This window comes from Armigeres subalbatus, chromosome 3, assembly GCF_024139115.2.
Source record: "Armigeres subalbatus isolate Guangzhou_Male chromosome 3, GZ_Asu_2, whole genome shotgun sequence".
NCBI classification, from domain to species: Eukaryota; Metazoa; Arthropoda; class Insecta; order Diptera; family Culicidae; genus Armigeres; species Armigeres subalbatus.
This window is the reverse complement of record NC_085141.1, coordinates 74,393,516-74,417,001: the sequence shown is the minus strand read 5'-3', so window position 1 is coordinate 74,417,001 and position 23,486 is coordinate 74,393,516. Positions and strand designations below refer to the sequence as shown.

The window sequence follows — 23,486 nt, the reverse complement described above, 5'->3', positions numbered from 1 at the left end:
GCGTGATGTTTTCTTCAAAAATCATTAACAAATTTGCTAGTGCTTCAGGTCTCGTTGGTTAAAATTTGAGAATGATTTTAACAACACTGGTCAACAGAATATCTCCAATCGGGAAGATCTTCTTGACAGAATCAGAACCCAAACCGCCGTTTCCAGCTCGCGCGCGAGGCATTTCAATTGAAATGTCGCGGAGAGCGGTCGTAGAATCGGCGGAGTTGCTGAGCACTTTATATTAGTGGAGTGGATCGTGTGGTCGTCGTCAACAGCTGTTAGTGATTCGAAATATGCATTATTTGGAATTAATCGGTTTTTCTCAGAGCTACCATTTTATACAAAGGGAGATTGAGGCGAGGCAAATATTATTAAAAGGGCAAATTAATCGCTTGGCGACGCCATTATGTACGGATCAGTGGCAGCCAAGTGAAATTTTATCAAGATTCCTTATTGGTTTTGTTGCAATTTGTGATTAGGAAGACAGATTATTAACAATCGATCGATAGATCACAATTTTGTGGAAGCGAAGGTTAAACCTAATAGAGTTTTTCCTAAAGTGCAAATTATAATCGCTTAGCGACAGCAGAATGTTGCCGTCGGTAGTAGAATCGCAAGCGCGTGTCAGAAGGAGGAGCTGCAAATATGTATTCGAATGGATGAAATTAAAACCTGAAGCAAGTAGCAGACTATCTACTAAAATTATAATCTTGGGGGGATATTTCACTTGACTGCTACTGCTACGCGAATAATTTTCGGCAGCGTCTTTCTCTCTCGTTAGTACTTCAGAGAAGAAAATTTTAATCTGAGCGCTGCTGATGTTGATGACGACGACCGCACGACCCACACCATCAGTAAGAATAAGATTTCCGGTAGGAGCTCCGCCGATGCCGATGGTGGGACTGCGATCTGCTTTTCGCGACATGTCGAACGAAAAGGCTCGCGCACGCGGAAGAGCTGCTTTCTTTTAATCAATAAAGTTAAACCTGTAGCCACGCCCCTCTAGTGAGTGTGTGACGGGTACACAATATTTGCAGTCATACCGGACAACAAAGAGGCGGGACTAATGGGCCATCTTTATTGATTATAAGACAACTGCTATCCCCCGCGCGCTTGCCATTTCATTTGAAATATCGCGGAGAGCGGTCCCAGCATCGGAAGAGATGTCGCAAATTAAACGATTACTTCGATTAATCGATTATTTGTTGTGATAATCGATTAATTTTGAATCGATTACTCCCCAACGATTAATCGATTCAATAATCGTCATGAATCGAGAGTAATCGATTAGTTACTAATCGATTAATCGAGATTTTACGACATCTCTAAGCATCGGCGTAGTTGCTGAGCAAATTTTATTCCAAATACATATGGGATATTGGAAAAATCGGTTCTTCTCAGGGCTTCCATTCTATACAAAGGAAGATTGAGGCGAGGCGAATTGTTTTCAAAGTGCAAATTAACCACTTGGAGACGCCATAAAGTTGCCTGGCGTCCGTAGCAGAATCGCGAGCGCGCGTCGGAGGGAGATGCTACAAACATGTATTCGCATGGATGGCTTCAGTGGCAGTCAAGTTAAAACGAATTTATTCAAAGTACGGCGTCGTAGAAGAATTACGGTGCCATTCGTAGCAGAATAACGAGCGCATATTGTAGAGAGCTGCTGCAAATATGTATTCTGGCACTAGATTCTTCATTTCACCAAACTGTTTTACGTAGTTTACGTCGGGCGGTCGTGTCTTGTACACAACCCTTAAGATTTTTTTTGTTATTTATCGAGCTCTACTGTGAACAATATTTTCGAAATGAAGAAAAATCATTTTTTTACACAAAGGCAAACATCAAAAGAGCCGCATTTGAAAGGCAGGAATTGAACATTGATAAGTTTGCCACTTCATCAACATTTCAATTCATTATTCAGTGTTTCAGTGCCCTATCAACTCGGTTTTACCAGCTTCACCGCGTGCATTCAACTGGCCCACGAGCCGTGCCCAAACATCCAGTATTTATGATGATGCGTGCCTGTCCGATGGCCATAATCATGACGATGATGGCGACGATGATGATACAGTTTATGATAAAATAGCATACCGTAAATAACAGGTGCCAATTATGAAAATTATTCCAACACAAAAGCCGGCCACCTCCTACCTATGTATGTACATCCTCCACATCTAAATACCGATCCAGTAGATTGGTGGTGGCACTGAACTGCGAGCGTATTGCTCACTCACCTTGGCACAATCGATTTTGAACAGTGTGCCACCGGCTGTGGGGTCAAGTGGACAGTTGTGAGTTTTTGCATTCTATGCAACCGTTTGGATTCATATTCCGAACACTTGAGCACATACCATTTATCAAAATGTCTGAGTGGCATCAAAATCGGAAGTTGTTTCAATTAAATAACTTTCGAACACGAAATGATCAATTTCAAACAAACCTGTTGAAATCAACGTGATTTCGAGCATTTCAGTTACAATTCAGAAAAAATATACATATTGAATTGAATAGCAATCCTTCGCGCATACATCGTCAAACTAGAAACTGAAATTCTTCAATCAACATGGCAAAAATGTGTAATTATGTATTTTCTGGATATGGAGGCCATAAAACTGATTATGCAGTGAATCTGTTCGGCTTATCAATCAGAACGGTATTTCGCTTGCAGATCGCAATATCTCCCCCAACAAAATGGCTTTTCCTGTTTGCCAAGGCTTGATAGACTGCAGTGTACGGGCAAATGAAGCCTTGCTGGTGGGCACATTTTGGTCGGGCCGTTTGTCTACTGGACTACACCTTTTACTACCCCTGCTCAGAGCTCGCAGGATGTCCATATGTGGGCGACTACAAATTTGCATTTAATAGGGCAATGCTTTTTACATGTGATGAAAAATGAATGATTTTTCTCCGCTATCGCACCGTTGCACCAACTACAATCAGTCGGTGCAACGAAGCGATAACAGAGAAGCAGTTGTCTGAACGTGAAGGTCTCTAGTTGGTCATTCTGATTCACTGATTTACTCAACTATCAACCGTAGCAGGGAAAACTGAAAAGACTTGACCCTCTTTCCCATTTCCAATACTGTATCTCGGTCAAAAACAAATCATTTGCAAACCGCATCATCGTATACTGTCATCGTGTTCGAAGCAATTCAATTTTAGCTTACAGATACTGGAAAGTGTTTTCTGTTTATATTTCTTTGCCGTTTTGCTTTTGTTAATAAACATATACGAAAAAACGTTTTTCCTTGTGTTGATGGAAATTTGTGCAATCAAAAATGCATTGTGTTTGTAAGTTTTGCATTCTCATTGGTTCTCACCGCTAACATCAAAGCATGAACATGTGCACTTCAAAATCCACCCAACGTTGAGGTGAGTACTCGCCTATCCCAAGTGCATTGGAAACCTCTAAGCTGCCAGCAGCTTTCCCGAGCTAATTTGCAGTGGTAATTAACATATTATTTTTATCCCGATGCATAATGCGCACTCTAACTACTGCCGCGAGGAAACAGGCAGCGTCGGAGCATACACACCGTACGTGGCTCTAATTAATCTAGTCGGTCAGAGACTTGCAAGGCCCAACAAAAGCGAACGTGACTGGATGTGTGGACAATAGATTGCAGCAGGGCAATATTTTAATTCAATAACATTAATAATTTTATACGATATTTACAGCACAAAATTAATTGATGGTGACCGAGGAGAGTTTCAGTCTCTTGGGGCGCCATATTGAACGTGCTTGTGCATGAAGGTTACTTCCTATACAGTAATTATAATATTATTTCAAAGTCGAGCGACCCATTGTTTTGAATATCTGAATATCAAAAGACACACTTTCAGAGACAATGATTTTGGTGATCCACATTCTAGCAACAAAATAGAATCCATAAAAAGATTGGTCTCAATGGTTTGAGGCCAAAATTAAAATCCTTGTATGTTTGCCACCTATCATACTTCGGGTCAAAACTATCAACAGACACTATTTCACCACTATTACTAACTAGAGTGATTACCTAGAAGCGGTTTGAAAATCCAGATTTTTCTCTACAATCACATGCATAAAAGATCTATAGATCCGGTCGATTATATTTTTCGAGTTGATTACCATTGCTTTCAACATATTACGATTCCAGAAATTGATTATTGTTAGGAAAAATTGTATTCTTTTGCTCGTATTTTCCACCAAAATGAAACAAATCGAACGAATATGAAACTGGGCAGCGAAGCGGAGAATATTGGATTATAGGAGGATTAAAAGCAGGAAAATATGTTATTACGATCGAAAATTTATGAGCTCGACTTGCATCACACTTCTTCGCCCGGCGAAAGCACGTCCGCTCGCATTATCAGCGCCAGTATAGCGGCAGTAGCTCAGTGTCATGGGACATGCTGCCAAGCCAATACAGCTGCCCTAAGCACGGTCAAAGCTTCTTCCGATTGCTCCATCAAACTGGATTAGGTTGTGATTGTTCGAAATAAATAAAAGGATTTACAATCGGTTTTCGTGGTTTGAGCGGAGGGTTATTGGCAACTGATTGCCACAGCATTAGCGTAGAAATAGTGGTTTATTTGTTGGATTTAGCTATTCTGTGGCTATCCAAATAATTAATAAACGCAATGTGCAATGGACTGGTGTACTTCGCATTTATAGCATTAATTCGATGATATTTTTTATAGAGTTCGTCATTACACAGCACAACACTTGTCTACTAGTGCTTGAAAAGTCCTTTTTCAATTATTATTATTTTTATTTGAGCTTTGAACTGAATGTTTCCTGGTCTACAGAGGCACATTGCTAAACACATAGTTCATAAACGTACTTCCGCCTGATCGATCTATCTTGTTCGCACCAACCGATATATCTTCATTCTTTTCAAGCATGTTCTTCAATTTGCTTGACAAATTATTTCCTTGCACTGTGCAAGTAATCTCCAACTGCGCTTCGACGTGGGTCTGGACAAGCTTCGCATGCACTTCTGACATAGGACTACGTTTCTGTTTTCGATACCAGGGTACACTTTGCAAATCGGAGGCCTTCATGAAAATGTTATAGACTTTTAATGATAATATCTCAGTCGTTTCTCAATGGATTTCCATTTCCTTCACCATTCCATCAAGGAAGAGTCAACGCTTCTTTGTATTGTTAAGAAAATACTGATTTTCAACTAACCTGATTCTTTTTTACACTGGGGATGCGTTCCGTGTAAAAAAAAGTTATCAGTTCAAAATTCTAAAATCCATGTAAAAAAAAGTTTTTTGCAATTCCTGATCATAATATCTGGTTTACAGTTCGTCTTTGAGTGATAAAACGGCCTACTTTTCCATACCAACGAAATGGGTGCTTTAATGAACATTATGCAACTCAAATGGGTTGCATAATATTCATTATAACACTCATTTGGGTGCTATAATGAAAAACCAACATCAGAACAGTAGTTACTTGACTTCATATTGCTGAATGAGCAGGGGGAAGTGTTCAAAAAATGTATTCTCTGCGTCGCTTAATAAATGGAATACATTGATGGATATGACATCAAAAATTTCCAAAGTCAAGTACATCTATCGCTTCACGGCTCATCGAACTAAGCAATGTGGCGCGGTGCCATGGAACCTGATTGTTCTCGACAGCAAAATAATTTATTAGCGAGAATAACCATGTGGAGTAAATTAGACTACAATTTTGGTACGAATTTATCAAATAAAAGTCCATTTTCCGTCATTGCAAAAAAGAGCGTGTGCAACTCGTTGCAAAATTCGATTTTTTCAGCACTCGTAGTATTTATCCAACTCGGCAAGCCTCGTTTGATAAACGTACGACTCGTGCTAAAAAAATCATCTTTTTGCAACTTGTTGCACAAACTACTATTATGATTTCTCGGTAAGTCATGAAAAATGGAGCATCTTTGCAAAAATTGTGTATAAGACTTATTTTACACGGCCGTGTAAAAACAGAATGGGGTGTATTTTATCATCGATAATTGGTAAAAACTTTTTAAATGGGTAAACCAACCAACCCCGTACGTGCATCGCAAGCACAGACATCAAAATCAAACAACTTGTGGGTTTGGATCTAACCCTCAGTTCGAACAAGATGTCACGCAGATCGGACACAGCAGCATGGAGGCGCTGGTAGCAGTGTTAGCGAATAACCATCACATCGGTGATGATCGACGATTATTCAACCTCAACGATGGTAGCGATAGCTTTTTGGTCAGCAGCAGCGTGGTCTCAATGACGAGTGGCCGCCGCCGACAGCAGCACTCATCTGTCGCAACAGTGTCGGTACCAGAGGTCCCAGCAGAAAGTAGTTCATCAAGTGGCCATCTCGACCGCAGCAACACCAAGTAAAATTTCAACGCAGGGTTCAAACAAACGTTTGGTTGCTGTTAGTTATGATAAAGGCGCATGGTGAAAAGAAAATCTGTTCTTTTCAGGACTAGATTTTTTTTTGTGATGAAAAGGTGCCACCAGTGCCGATGATGAAAATGTATTCTATTTGGTGGTGTCTTAGCGAAAATCATCGAGTAACCGTCGGAAAGTAGCAACATAAAATAAAATATCAACGCAAAGTTCGAACAAAAGTTTTATTGCTGTTAGTTAGCTCGTGTCGCTTTCCTATGATGCCGGAATCATGCCTCGTGCGAGCGCTCAGATGCAGATTCTCCGATGGCTGTTTCAGTGGCTGACATGGTAGCTTGGTTGCTGTTTGCAATTGGAAAGGCGCTTTGTTAGAATTAAATCGGTTCTTTTCAGGGCCACCATTGGCATTGAAAAGAAGGAAAGAGTGAACTAGAAATACTATAATAAGAGATCGGCAAAAACGCCATCTTGTTTCCAATCAAACCGTCAAAAGCGGTTCCAATTCGACTTGTTTACATTTTGCATCCATAAGAGGCAAGCAAAATGTTCAAGTGCTGCCAGTATTATTTTCATGATTTCATGCATTTTCATACGTTGCCATTTCGACAGTTTTTCACTCCGTCGGTCTCTAGTTATAGGGTTGCTAGGGTGAACCGATGTTTTTTTCGCAGACTAATGCCGGAGCGGCCTGTGCAATACATGAAAGTCTTCTCCATTCAGCACAAGTCAGACAAAATTGGTTGCAGCAACTTGATTGTGACTGAATCCAATTACATATGATTTGCAGTAACCTATGTGGAACATGTGTGCTGCTAGGCTAGCTGCACGTCGCCAACCACGCAGTCTACGGAGGGTCCACAAATCGACCTGATCGAGCAACCTTTCTCGCTGCGCAACTCGCCTTCTTGTGCCTGTCGGATCGTTGTCGAAAACCATTTTCTCCGGATTATTTTTTGACATTATGGTAACGTGCACGGTTCACCGCAGTATTCCGATTTTTGCTATGTGAACGATGGATGGTTCTCCCGACAGCTGATGCAACTCGTGATTCATTCGCCTCCTCCACGTACCGTCCGCCATCTGCACTCCACCATAGATGGTACGCAACGCTTTCCTTTCGAAAACTCCCAGTGCGCGTCGGACCTCCACGAGCGTCGTCCAGGTCTCGTGTCCGTAGAGAACTACCGGTCTAAAGAGCGTTTTGTTGATTGTCATTTTTGTATGGCGGCGAATTCTATTCCAGCCGAGCGTATTGCGAAGTCCGGGAAGGGCCGTTTGGCCGAATACCTTTTGGTCGAAATTGTCATTTTGCCAATAGGTCATTTGACCGAATAGGTCATTTGACCGAATAGGTCATTTGACCGAATAGGTCATTTGACCGAATAGGTCATTTGACCGAATAGGTCATTTGACCGAATAGGTCATTTGACCGAATAGGTCATTTGACCGAATAGGTCATTTGACCGAATAGGTCATTTGACCGAATAGGTCATTTGACCGAATAGGTCATTTGACCGAATAGGTCATTTGACCGAATATGTCATTTAGCCGAAAAGGTCATTTGACCGAATAGGTCATTTCACCGAATAGGTCATTTGACTGAATAGGTCATTTGACCGAATAGGTCATTTGACCCAATAGGTAATTTGACCGAATAGGTCATTTGACCGAATAGGTCATTTGACCGAATAGGTCATTTGACCGAATAGGTCATTTGACCGAATAGGTCATTTGACCGAATAGGTCATTTGACCGAATAGGTCATTTGACCGAATAGGTCATTTGACCGAATAGGTCATTTGACCGAATAGGTCATTTGACCGAATAGGTCATTTGACCGAATAGGTCATTTGACCGAATAGGTCATTTGACCGAATAGGTCATTTGACCGAATAGGTCATTTGACCGAATAGGTCATTTGACCGAATAGGTCATTTGACCGAATAGGTCATTTGCCGAATAGGTCATTTGACCGAATAGGTCATTTGGCCGAATAGGTCATTTGACCGAATAGGTCATTTGACCGAATAGGTCATTTGACCGAATAGGTCATTTGACCGAATAGGTCATTTGACCGAATAGGTCATTCAGCCGAATCAACTATGAAAAGTGAGTAGTGCGAAGTGAGTAGTGAGACGTTTAACTTCTCACTTAGCACTACTCACTTTCCACAGTGAGAAGTGATAGATGAGGAGTAAGAAGTGAGTAGTGAGACGTCTCACTCCTCATTTCTCACATCCCACTGTGAAAAGTGAGAAGTAAGAAGTGAGTAGTAAGACGTCTCACTTCTCACTTCGCACTACTCACTCACAGCATACCCAAGTAATAAAATTAATTTTATGATGCACTTGAAGCACACTTCTAGACTTGTGCCTTAAAACCACATTTAAAACCAATTCTTCTACAAGCTTGCTCCAAGACAGCCATAAAACCATTATAAGACAAATGAGGACCACTCTTGAGAAGGTGTTCAAGACTATTTTCCAAGGTTCGCTTAAAACTTGTTAGTTTTATCGAAGTGAGCTTATGATGGCATGAAAAATCAGCATAAAACCCTGTAAAGATTACTAAGGAATTTGACAGCATGTATTTTCGTTATCTAGATCCGCTGATGTTTACACTTGTTTATATTGAACTTTGTCTGAACCAAATCGCCTTCATAAAACTGCAATAAAACTTGAATAAATCCAAATAGAATTCAAAATGTTACTTGGGAAGTTACGGTGTACTTCGTAGATTGGACACTAGTGATACTCATGTTTTTCTTTTGAAATCCTTATTCAGATTGCTATCAGAAATCAAGGTGGGTGTGGTCCTTGATTTCAATCTAGGATAAAAATCACAAAAGCATGAGAATTACTACTCCTGGCCGCGCTTATCTTCACCGTAACTTGGGAGGGGAAAGAAGTGTTGATGTAGTACTTACTTAACGAGAGGTCCCCGACTCAGCGACGCCCTCATAAGTATCATGGAGTTGGTTATTGGGGAAGGTATTCGTTGGGTCAGGATTTTCCTGTAGCTGACAATGTCACCGTGGTAAATCTTACACCGTAACACACCACGCAAAGGTGTATACCCAGCGTTTAGGGGGGAACGAAATTAAAAATTTCTATACGACAGAAACTAAATGCTTTATCCAAAAAACAAACTCGGTAGAAGTGGCGCCAAAAACGTACTGCACTACAAGTCTTGGGATCCGGAGACCTTAAATTCTGCAGTTTCAACTGAACACTACGGCGATTGTACATAAAGTTGTGACAAAACGTTTTATGCCAAGTATGAATGTAATAAGAAAACGGGGCTAAATTAACTCGTAAAATAGAGCAAAACATGCCATATCTTGTTTTTGTGTGCAGTGTGGACAATAATGTTATCACCTCCATTTGTTTTTCCAGAGGTTGTTGTAAAACATGCTGAATCAAACATAAAACATATTCCCAAAAAAATTAACTGATTTGAAAATAAATATTACATTAATTAAGCTCCGCTCCCAAAAAAGAGTGAGACTCAGATGAATAAAAAAGCATACACATTTTCGAAAATGGAAAGTTAGTAAGAATGAAAGTTAAGGTGGGCCACTCTTATATGAACAAATTCAAAATCGTTTTCTCGAGACGTGTACCCCCTGAAAATATTTTTGTTTACTCCCAGAAGCTACAGTAAAAATTTCAGCTAAGTGGATGCTTAACGAGCATAAAGTTTATATGGGAAAATTCGACTGAATATATGGTAAAATGGATTCATTCCACTTTTTTCCCTCGAGATGGCGCTGTAGCCATTTAGTCCCACTCATTAGTGACATTTACTATCTTTACATTATTACGAAGAGGCTCCAGAAAGCCGCGAGTGATTTTGACAAAAAAAAACCCCAGATTAATCCACCTAGCGGTGATGGCGCCTTTCTCGCGGAAGAAGGTAATAAATGTAGCCTTTACGCTTACACCTCGATGATGTAAAAGAAAGGAAAAACAGTTACACCGTCTAATGTTATGATAGAAAATTTACACTAGTAGACGACAGATGGCGCTGCCAAAAGTTTGTCGAATTTCCTATGTTCGAATTTTGACTTTCGGACAATTTCATAGTACTATGAAACTCAACGAAGAGCATACTTACGCCTAAATGCGTGCAACACGAGCATCTTTATAGTTCGATGAAACTCTTAATGGAAGCAAGCCACGGATAAACTTTAAAAATATTCATAGATGCAAGGCATTTTTCATAACACATTATTGTTCTATGTGACTATGTCTCATCACTATTTTAATATTATCTATATTTTGCAATTTGCAATTATTATGAAATTCAATAGTAATCAACAGCGTTTTAGTCTCTGTCGGATGCAACTTGTTGCAAGAAAATCGATTAAGAGTTTCTATGTGAAAATTTGGCTAATGTTTTTTATGGCATTTTATGCACACACACACGCACACACATACACACACACACGCACACACGGACAGACAGACATTTGTTCAGCTCATCGAGCTGAGTCGAATGGTATATAACACTATGGGTCTCCGGGACTTCTATCAAAAGTTCGAATTTGGAGTGAAATGATAGCCTTTCGGTACAACTTAGTTGTACGAGAAAGGCAAAAAAACAAAAAAGTTATACCTATATGGAAAAAGTTGAAAAAAATAAGTTACTCGCCCGAGGTGAAACGTATCATCCAACAAATTCGCATACAAAGTCGATCGGAGAAAGTAGTGAGCCGCAATATCGATAATTTTAAAATTAGTATCGAACACACCAAGTAAATCGAAGCACCTCGATCCGATCGATTCTGCATGTAGAATAGCTGGATGGTGCGTTTTCCCCCATCTGAAAAACCAACGTTTACTTTACACCCAACGGCTATCTCTATCCAGACACAGATCATTCTTCTCTACACACCGGAGCGGTAAAGCTTCTCGATAGTTATAATTCAGCAGCATTAGTTCAAGTTAGTTCCATCGCCAACGAGAATAATCGTCACCTTGATCTCTGCTTCATCAGTGATCATAGCACAGCTACATCTTCACTGATTGCACCTGCACCGCTAGTAAAATCAGTGGCACACCATCCGCTGCTGCTCGTCGTGGTCAACCTCGGATTGACGCATGATTTCAATACCTCTTATGAATCCGTATCTTTCGATTTCCGCAAAGCCGACCATCATAACATCACTGAGCTACTGTCTTCCATCGATTGGCGTAACATCCTGGACCTAGAAGATGTGAATATCGGAGCGCAAACTTTTTGCAATGTCTTGGCGTACGTCATTGATCAACACGTTCCAAAGAAAGTTTGTCGTAAGATAGTTAGTCCTCCATGGTACTCCAGTTCGCTGCGACGGTTGAAAACTACTAAAAAAGCTGCTTTACGGCAGTTTTCCAAGCATCGTTCAGTCTCACTGCGCAACCATTATGTTAGGCTCAATTATGAGTACAAGCGAGCCAGTAAGGAGTGTTACTCTCGATATCAACTTAATATTCAACGCAACCTCAAATCGCATCCTAAACGCTTCTGGCAATACGTCAACGAGCAACGCAAGGAATCTGGATTACCTTCCTCCATGACGCTCAATGACAACACGGCATCTACGACCCAGGACATTTGTTCGCTCTTTTCCGAGAAGTTTTCGAGCGTGTTCTCAAACGAGGTACTAACAGCCGTGGAAATTGAGAACGCTGCGATTACTGCTCCGACCGTCAACCAAACTCTTGGCGCCTTCGACATTGATGCAACGATGGTTATCAGTGCTTCTTCTCGGCTTAAATGTAGCTTCTCTCCGGGACCCGACGGTTTTCCCTCGGTTCTACTGAAAAGACATTTGGACGTTCTGGTGACCCCGATACTTCTTCTCTTCCAAGCATCAATCAATAGTGGTATTTTTCCTGCTTGCTGGAAAACTGCAAACATGTTTCCGGTTCACAAGAAGGGCAACAAACGCGATATCAATAACTACCGCGGGATCACTTCGTTAAACGCTGTTTCCAAATTATTCGAGCTGGTTATTTTGGAGCCACTTGAGGCCCATTGCAAACCGTTTCTCAGTAACGACCAACATGGCTTCACGTCTGGGCGATCGACAGCTACTAATTTGCTCTGCCTGACTTCCTTTATAACAAATAGTATGGTACAACGTGCGCAAACCGATGTGATTTACACGGACCTGGCCGCTGCTTTCGATAAAGTGAATCACGACATTGCGATTGCAAAAATGAACAAGTTCGGCATTAACGGTAGTTTCCTACATTGGTTCCGTTCATACCTCACAGACCGCAAGACCGCGGTTATCATTGGAGATAACCAGGCTCCCAGCTTTATTTCAACATCAGGGATACCTCAAGGTAGCCACTTGGGTCCATTCCTTTTTCTATTGTACTTCAATGACGTGCATCTAGCTTTGAAGGCACCACGATTGTCATTCGCTGACGACCTCAAGATGTTTTGTCTAATTCGCTCAACAGAAGATTGTTGCTTTCTCCAACAGCAGCTTGAATTGTTCGCTGATTGGTGCAGACTCAACCGTATGATGGTACACCCTTAGAAATGTTCAGTAATTTCCTTTTCGCGGAAAAAAAATCCGATTCACTTCAGCTACCGTTTGTTGAACGCAGATATCGTACGCGTGGACAATATTAAGGATCTGGGAGTTATCTTGGATTCCCAACTCACATTTAAACAGCATGTATCGTATGTTGTAGCTAAAGCTTCTCGATCTCTCGGATGCATCTTCAGAATCGCCAAAAACTTCAGCGACATCTACTGCCTGAAAGCGTTATACTGCTCTTTATCGCGCTCCATCTTAGAATACTGTTCTGAAGTCTGGAGCCCAAACTACAACAATAGCGTTGAGATAATCGAGTCGGTACAACGCAGGTTTTTGCGCTACGCACTACGCAAATTACCATGGAGAAACCCTGTTCATCTGCCGAGTTACCACGATCGTTGCCAACTAATACATCTGGAGCCCCTGTACGTGCGTAGGAATACGGCGAGGGCTTTGTTCATCGCCGACGCTCTTCAAAGTCGCTTAGACTGTCCAACGATTCTTGGGCATGTGAACATTAACGTTGCCCCTCAGTCTTTGAGAAATAACCTCATGCTCCGTTTACCTTTCCAACGCACCAACTACAGCATGCACGGTGCGATTACTGGATTGCAAAGGATCTTCAACAGAGTGGCTTCAGTGTTCGACTTTAGTGTTAGTCGTTCTAATCTTAGACGAAGGTTTTCCAATTTGTTTGCTCTTCTACATAGTTCTACTTTTCGTTTATTTTGTAACTTGTTGAACCATTAAGAGCCTGTACGCTTTAGTATTAGTTTGAATAGCATTATATAAAATCATTTGGGCTGTAAGATGCCTGTTGATAAACACATTAAATAAATAAATAAATAAATAAATAAATAAATAAATAAATAAATAAATAAATAAATAAATAAATAAATAAATAAATAAATAAATAAATAAATAAATAAATACATATTATAACTTTTTTATTTTTTGAAAAAATCACTCGCAGTTTTCGGGAGAATCTTCAGAATAATGTAAAGATTGTAAATGTCAATAATGAGCGAAATTGAATGACTACAGCGCCACCAAGAGGAACAAAAGTGGAATGTATCCATTTTTCCATATATGAATTCAATCGATTTTTCTCATATATGTAAACGTCATGCCCGTTGAGCATCCACAAAGATTTTGATTTTTTTCTTGTAGCGTGGTCCACCTTAATAAAAGTGTATGTTTTGCATTTCGTGTTTATTGGTTCTACTTTATTTTATATTAATGAACATTATTCAGGAAATTTAGAATTATCCGACGACAACTTAATGTAACAAAATTATAAGGCTCAGGCCATAGTTCCGCTCCCCTGTTAATCCAGGCTGACACGCTTTGGACTAGGCAGACAAGTTCTCCTATTACTTATCTCTGCCATTTGGCTACCGTTGCTGCCTTAATATCCCTGCGGTGCTCCTTAGAGCGCAGCACTACTCGGCTTCCTTTATTACCAGTTTGATGGACATCATACCCGCAAGTACACCCCTCGTGAGACATCGTGCTAGATTTTGTCACAATTCTGTTTAAAAACCTAATGAAATCTGTATAAGAACCGGACATATGTGAAAGTACCAGATTCCTATTCAAATATTGCATGAGACTCAACAACTTTGCTAGCTATTCTTACGATATCTGTATGAGAACTTTAGATCCATTAATTACGTATCGGAAAAATTGGTCTTTTTCAAACTCCATCCCTCCCCCCCATATTACTATTTTTGTATGAAGCATCTGAAATTTTTGTATTTGTTGTTACACTTTGGGCAACACCCCTCCCCTTCTAAACGTTATGTAATTTATGGACGCTCCCTTACTCATATAAATAAAAATGAGGTGGACGTGCTGAGCGTCAAATTATGCTGGTCTTACACGGGTGAATCATACTATTTGAGTATTTTTCAATGAACGTATTTAGTTAAATTAACAAACGTATAGAAACCTTACTAGCTTTTAATGCCAAGTATCCGGACAAATTATCTATTCAAACACACGTTTACCCACTCTAGCAAAAACAAGCCTAATTAAATACATATGTCCCATCCTAGTGCCAAACGAACTGAACTGGAACGGACAAGTTGATGACAATAGTGCAAACATACATCACATATTTATTATTTCATTATCTCCTGGAGCAAATCGCATGCGATTCACACTTTGACCTCATCACTTTTCCGACCACCACCCACCCTCCCGATCCCACACTTCTTGCTAATTCTACAAAGCAACCGTTATGAGACCCTCCCATCTGTATTTGTCTATATCTCACTCCCGCTCATGCTGTTTCTCGACCTGTCACTATTTTCAGGAGCAGGACTACGGCACGATCATGTGCTGGGCGGACAACGCGGTCGGACAGCAGCGGGAGCCGTGTGTGTTCCATTTGATTGCCGCCGGCAAACCGGAGATGCCCTACAACTGTTCCCTGGTCAACCAGACGTCCGAATCGCTCGAGGTGAACTGCGGAGAAGGTAATTAAATGCTCATTCATTACGCGTCGCTCCGAGTGTCAAACGGCGAGCCAGGAACAGACGCGACGGGTGCTGTTGCGTTGTGGCTCGCCCAATATGGGTGTGGTGTGGGGAAAAGAGGTCGTATGAAGGGGTAGAGCGTTTTTTTTTTGCTGTAAAATAGGTGAATCTATGACAAAAGGTCGAAAGACATAAGGTCGAAAGGACAAAAGGTCGAAAGACAAAAGGTCGAAAAGACAAAAGGTCGAAAGGACAAAAGGTCGAAAAGACAAAACGTCGAAAGGACAAAAGGAAATGAATAAAACATGTATTGCGCGAGACAAAGTTGTCGTATACAGTTGGCAAAAAAATGCCCTTTTATTATTCACTATTTTTAACAATTAAATAAAATGCATTCAATGAGTGCAAATAATAGATGGATATCAAGGTTTTCTAAATGCCACTTCAATCTGTCAAAATAGGGCACGCCGCAGGCGCGCGTATTGATGTATTTAATGTGCGGTGTGCGCCATTTTTACAGATCGATGTGATATTTAAAAAACCTTGATATCCATCTATTATTTGCACTCATTGAATTAATTTTAAATAATTATTAAAAATTGGGTAATTTTGATCTTATTGATCTTTTGTTTCTTTCGACCTTTTTCCCTTTCGACCTTTTGTCCCTTTCGACCTTTTGTCCCGTTCGACCTTTTGTCTCTTTCGACCTTTTGTCCTTTTCGACCATTTGTCCCTTTGACCTTTTGTCTTTCGACGTTTTGTCTTTCGACTTTTTGTCCTTTCGACCTTATGTCTTTCGACCTTTTGTCCCTAACCCAAAATAGGTATGTGCCAACCAAGCGACATGCACGCACTATATTTCCCAGGTGAAATTGAAATTGAGGTCACGTTGATACAATGATACGAGCAGGATGAAAAATGAGCTGGACACAATGCGATTGTAATTCACGGCCGGCTTATAATTATGCACCTTTTAGTATCATCGCTGGTGGTTGCTGCAGCATTCGAAACTGAACTGCAACATCAAATGATTAAATCCTGGATGAAGTGATATTACGTAACGCTGACCGTCATACCAAGAAGGGTGTGAAGGGAGAAGGGTGTCATACCAAGACAATGGATTTGACTTTTATTGATTTTAGCTCCATTGACGCGAGTTAGGAAGCATATAGGGCCTATATGCATCATATTTCATCGTGCAAAAAGTGTCTACGTGCACCTTTGTGACTTTTATCTTTCAAGCTGTTGTGTAGAAGTGTTTCATATTGGTCGCCTTTTAAGATTATGCACCCCGGAAATAATTACAACGCATTCGCTGATTTTCATATTTTTAGATTTTTAGCGTTTATATTGAGGACATATTTGGCATCCCAGCCTTAAATGACCTAAGCTTTCAATTAATGTTTGTTTTTTTTATGCATGTTTACTGAAAAGGCACGTTTTAGTTGGATGTAGTTATAAAGCCACTCCACTTTTATAGAGCTCGTACAATAAACAATCTTTAATTGAAAATTCAAGTCATTTTTGGCTGGGATGCCAAATATGTCCTCAATCCAATCGCTAGAAATCAATAGTTTGATCCTCAAAAATGACAATTTTATAGGAAAATCCGCGAATGCGTTATAATTATTTCCGGGGTGTATGTAGAGCACTACTTCATTAATATTTACAAAAAAGAATTATCAGTTCTGTAAAAATGGAGTGGTAGGGCTTGCTGCCAAATATATATCGTTTTACATTTTTCTCGAACCAAATACGTTTTATTGAGGAATTTACATTTGGATGTAGCCACAACCAATAGAAAAGCAACACTTTAGATGGTTTGGATAGTTCATCATTTATAAGCTATACCAATAACCAAAGTAAAACAAGTAATGTAAGAATATTATCGCTCAAACGACTCTTGATGGATACATAAAATCTCCGCAAGCTGTTTGCGCCCTCATTTTCCCATCAATTAACCCATTACACACATTCGCGGCATCGATGTCGTCGTTATCGTCGTCGTCGTCGTCGTCGTCGTCGTAAGACCATGAAGGAGAATTAATATGCGAGTGAACGGAAAGTGGGAACGGCACATGCCAACAGTGGAATTGTTTGTACACAAAGTGTTGAGTTCGAGTGGATGCGGGACCACCTCCCGACCGATATGACGAGGAAAGTTGGCAGTTGTTTTTCCCATTTTTGCCGATCCCCTACAGCGTAAGCACGCTAACGTTAGGGTATTAGCTGGTTGTTAAGATTTTTTTTTGTTTTTTGGTACCACGCTACGTCACACGTCAACACGCAAGGTCACGGCACGTTAGTATGAGGAAATTAAAACTAATCAATATTTCCGTGAAGAAGGATCGTATCGTAACAATGGTGGTCGGATGAATGAATGGTTTGGAGCGAAAAATTGTTGAGTTAATTTGATTTAAGTGTGGTTAAGCTTATGGAGGTGCACAGTTGGTTGCTTGTTGAGAAGTATAAGTACTTTTCAATAATTTCTGCTTCAACGCGATACATAGTCAAAAGTACAATAGGCTGTTCAACACAATTTACTGTACTTTATCTACAGAATGCATGACATTATTATAATCTTACATTATTTCCATACACAGATTGTCGTAAGCTGAGGCCCTTGCACAGGTTGCATTAAGTCGATATCGTTTCCGGTCACGAGAAAAAAAACCAGATTAATCCACCTAGCGGTGACGATGCCTTTCTTCATCCAGGCATTTGGTTTCGCCTTAATGCGATACATATAATAAATAATTGCCTACATACGGCTCTTGCACACGCTGCATATCGAATCAACCAACCAACTTTAAATTGTCCAACACACCATTTTCTTCGTAAGTTTTGAACGCAATGACCCATTGTGATTATATCCAATAGTAACCAACTAGGGTTTGGTCCCCGTACTGCAACTTAAGGTTAAGAATTACTATTTGAAAAAGTGCACACACACTCTCACGGACAGACAGACATTTGCTCATCTCGATGAGCTGAGTCGATTGGTATATAACATCATGCGTCTCCGAGATTTCTATAAAAAGTTCAATTTTGTTTGTTCGAGGAACCAACAAGAGTCGTTTAGATGTACTGATAGAAAATAAATAAACTGACTATGCAATTAGTTGGTTTAATAAATATAACATGCTTTGAGCGGTTTCCATGCAACTTTTTGTTTTGGGTGTACAGTCCCATCCCGATTTTGGCAACACCCGTTTTTGTCTACCCCCGATTTTGGCAACACCCGTTTTTGGCAACATTTTCTTCCCGATTTTGGCAACAACCTCGAAATTTTTTTTTTCTTACTTTTTAGAGCTAAAACCTTTTTATTAATGTGTAATAGGATAAACAAAACTATTACCGTTTAACCATTAAAGGCTTATATGTGTATTATGGGCAGGGAATCAATTTTTCTGCAATGCGCGTGCGAAACAAGCGACAAAAGCGAACCAACGACAAAGCTTTGTCTTTATCGGAGATAATAATGACAAAGATCCGAAAAATTTTGTCAGCAACAAAAAAGAAGACAATCTTGTTGCTAACTTTTCAACCCGTTATTTTGCATTATTTCTAGAGCAAATTTCGGGTTTATGCTATCATACTTTCTGCTTTCATGGGAATATTCGAGAATCGAACAATGATTACAAAATTAGCATCGTATTCTCGGAAATATAAGAGCAAGCAAGACAAATGATTATTGTCATATTGTGTTCGGGTTCGGATAAAGGTTTGTCGTTAGGTGCGTTTGTCAGTAACAAACTTTGTTGATGACAAAGAGTATATTGTTAGGCGTTGCCCGAATATTGATTCCCTGATTATGGGCTCTGTACGAATAGTGGGCATTTTCACTGAAATAATGAATCCCCACTCGTATCACCGCTCATTGCAAACAATTTCTATTAAACTTTTCTGTTTTTTTAATTCTCGTTTTTCATGTTCCTATTCACCCTCCCCTTATATAAGCAGCCCACCGTAGATTGCCGTATTTTTTTGAATTCTCACTGATTTTGTTGTCAACAAGCTGACTCACACCGTTGTACATAGTACAACACCTATTAAGCGAAGCCCGCTGTTTACATCACAATGCAACCAATACTGCATGAGTGATCCAGGAGCAAGCAAACCCCAGTAGGTTTAATTGCTAGTGATTAGTACATTCGATTTTCTAAATGCGCTTTATGCCATCAAGTCGTTTTGCTCATTATGCGCCTCTTTTCTAATATCAGCCGAGAAATAGTCATTTTATCATTTTATCCGTCTTTCTGCTGCATTCCCGTTCAGATAATAAGCAACAATTTATTTCAAAGAGTCTTATTGTTTAAAATTGATGCAAATTTGTCTAGCGATTAATATCAGAACACTGTTGGCTTTTCCAGTTTCCTGATATGTCAATTGCATAACGAGCATTTTGATTCCAGCATGCTTACCAACAGTTCAACAGTAATGGTAAGAGTTTGATAACATGTAAAGCTCTCCAGCAGGCATTTAAAAAAATCAGATCATGAGAAAAAATCGGGTTAATCTAAGCCAACTTGATGTTCTGCCGCGGGGCAAGTTATGAGCTTCCTAAGAGCTTTGAAATTGGACGTTCGATGATTCACCGTTTAATGATCTTCAACGCTCACCAATGGAAGCCTATTGAGTGAAGCTTGGTAACACAACAATGAGCGTCGTTACGGTGCGTTATTAGAAGAAGCCATTCAAGCATTCTAAAAATGAAGACCTCTTAGAGTCTGGAACTCTAGCACACTGAATGGGAGGCGTTGATACTTCCTCTCGACTATCTTATCACCTTGAAAAAAGAGCGAATAAAGCAGAACGCATGATGTGGTTTGATTGTTTGGCTTCATTTGTACTAGAGCAAGCGGGGTACGAATGCAAAAATCGTAGCTTACATGGATACCTCACCACGGCTTGGCTTGTTAGACGGTGTTGCTCATTGTTTATCACAGCAACGATCGCTCCTACTCGTGGTTTGGCATCCATCTGAGCGAGGCAGTTCACTCATTGGCTGTGGATGCTACGATTGCAATAGATCAATGCTCACAATGCTCACTCACACTTTTAATGCTTGCTCTTGAGTGTCCTGTTTGTGATGGCGAAGTATCAGAAGTGGAGTACCTCCTGTGAAGTTTCCATGAGATCGCTGGCGTAGTTCTAGCTGCTTCGATAGGCGAGTGATGCGTCACATGTGGTTTTATTATTACTTATTCAGCCTAAGGCCGGAGTGGCCTTTGTGGTACATAACAGTCGTCTCCGTCCATTGCTGTACGTTACTAGTCACGCACTTTACGGAGCGTCCGTAAATCTTCTTTAACCTGAACGATCCACCTTGATCGCTGCACACCTCGCCTTCTTGTGCCTTTCGGATCGTTATATAGAAAAATTTTTACTCAAACCGCGGGTTGGTCCTCCACAAGCATTGTCCAGGACTCGTGTCCAAGGAGGACTACCGCCACCTGTTTAATGATGGAGTCTGTTTGGTACGGCGGCGAACTCTATTCGATCGGATTGTTTTTTGGAGTTCAAAGTACGTACGATTTTTTGCCACGTTGCATCTCCGAATTTGTCTGCTGGTATCGTTATCGGAGGTCAAGTGAGCCCAAGTACACATAATAATGAAAGTGAACTGTAGTCGAGTGTAGTTAACCCATACTCACACTATATTGGATACACTTGGCTTGACCAATTTGCAGAAGGCAGATTTCCGTTACCATTTTCTAAAACAATGGAATGCCTTATGCTTTGCGTTCATTTTTTCCATAATGTCAGCGAAAATTGTACAGAACTTTACTCTTAATCACACCGACCACAAGAAAGTTTGCAATAGAACAATAGAAACGTTTTTTTTATCACCACAAATTTATGTAAGGACGTGGCCGACGCTATTTTTAATTTCAAATATTATTCATTTTTCAATTTGTATTATGAAATTGGCTAATTAGATACATTATCGTTTGATTACCATTCTTGAGTTTATTTCAATTATGTTCGAACTACAACCTCCGAGTTATATAATATATCGCAAAAATGTCAATTATAATGCACGTGCATCACTTAAACACACTCCACATACTTTGTAGTACATTTTCTACGTATTTAGCTTCAATCATGCAAACCAAAAAAATGAAATTTTGTATGAATTTTTTTTCCCGTTTTTGGCAACATCCCCATTTTGGCAACTTTAAAATCCCGTCGTGTTGCCAAAATCGGGAAGGGACTGTATCTACCACGAAACTTCTTTTTTTGGCTGAAGTTTCATAGATGCAGTTTTTCTTCTTCTGCTTGTCATTTATTACCTATACTGTATATAAGCTTCCTCTCTTCCAATACTCAACATACTTACACAATTCAATATTTAAAAACATATATTATATATGTACTAGTCTAAAAACGGTTTTTGACGAAATAAAATAAAATGATATGAAAGGCACCGCAGCATAATTCCCTAGTTATCCTACGCTTCTTATTTTGATGTTGGTGATCATTAATCATCGTTTATTTCATTCGTTACCAATTTTTTAATGGAATCAAACTGACTAAAAGATAAGATTAAGCAAATTGAGAAAAAATTTGACTAATACATGTTTTTTGACTGAATTGTTATATCTGTACGTACAGTGTTTACCGTCCGTCCGCACTTAAATTGATGGCAGTTCAATTATATTCACTTGTCAATATCAAATTGCCGTTCAGTAGGGATAAGTGCATCATTACCTTGCGCCTAAGCGCACACCAAAAATGAGCGCTTCTTACTTTTAACAGCAACAGCTTCATGAAAGCTGTCCATTCTGCGAAACATCACGTCCCAAATGTCAAGGACCTTCCGTGTCTCATCCGTAAGCCATATTTCAGATTGCCATCGTTAAGTTCCAACTTCAACGTATCTGCATAATTCCCATACCCACCTGAGTTCATTGCATACCTCCGTACCGAGCTGCAAGATCATCGACTTGACCGTGATTCCTGATTTCCGGTCAGCATAATAGCAGCCTCCATCCACTTGACGTGTGTCTCTAGTACAGTGCCCTTCCAGTACATACGTATAACAGTACTAATTCATTGCTGAAAATAGGGGCCATTCATGAATAACATTACATAGTTAAGGGTAATGTTGTGAGAGAACCGAAGATGGTCGTGTGCTCTCCGTATTGCAGTATCAAGAAATCGTTGCGTTCAATGTAGCTCGGCGGTTCTCAACCCTTTTCTTTAGAGATACCCTTTCAAACTATTTTTTTGCTGTGGTTGAAAATAAACGTAACTTATAAGAGATATGGAAAATGGACCTTAAAACTAACGAAACATATGGCTCTCCATAAAAATGTCTGAAATTTTCATTATTCCGTGAAATTTGCCAATTCAAATTTAGTTTATACATCATCAAGCTTGTTACAGGACTTTTATGACTGCTGTGGGCTTCCGATCCTCTTGAAAAGAGGCTTCCCACAGACTCTTGGAAGGAGGCTTCCCAGCCACTTGGAAGGAGGCTTCCCAGCCTCTTGAAAGGAGGCTTCCGAGCCTCTTGAAAGGAGGCTTCCGAGCCTCTTGAAAGGAGGCTTCCCAGCCTCTTGAAAGGAGGCTTCCCAGCCTCTTGGAAGGAGGTTCCCAGCCTCTTGGAAGGAGGCTTCCCAGCCTCTTGGAAGGAGGCTTCCCAGCCTCTTGGAAGGAGGCTTCCCAGCCTCTTGGAAGGAGGCTTCCGAGCCTCTTGAAAGGAGGCTTCCGAGCCTCTTGAAAGGAGGCTTCCGAGCCTCTTGAAAGGAGGCTTCCGAGCCTCTTGAAAGGAGGCTTCCGAGCCTCTTGAAAGGAGGCTTCTGAGCCTCTTGAAAGGAGGCTTCTGAGCCTCTTGAAAGGAGGCTTCTGAGCCTCTTGAAAGGAGGCTTCTGAGCCTCTTGAAAGGAGGCTTCCGAGCCTCTTGAAAGGAGGCTTCCGAGCCTCTTGAAAGGAGGCTTCCGAGCCTCTTGAAAGGAGGCTTCCAAGCCTCTTTAAAGGAGGCTTCTAAGCCTCTTGAAAGGAGGCTTCTAAGCCTCTTGAAAGGAGGCTTCCAAGCCTCTTGAAAGGAGGCTTCCGAGCCTCTTGAAAGGAGGCTACCGAGCCTCTTGAAAGGAGGCTTCCGAGCCTCT

General features: G+C 40.4%; 1 protein-coding gene across 1 annotated transcript in view; it reads left to right on the top strand.

Moving 5' to 3' along the window:
* The window catches only part of LOC134227305 (contactin-4), a 1,204,188-nt gene that overhangs the window by 1,039,812 nt on the left and 140,890 nt on the right, over positions 1 to 23,486 (top strand). Inside the window, exon 13 of the mRNA XM_062708688.1 lies at positions 15,207 to 15,369. Within this exon, the coding sequence (XP_062564672.1) occupies positions 15,207 to 15,369 (163 nt within the window). The remainder of the gene's footprint in view (positions 1 to 15,206; positions 15,370 to 23,486) is intronic.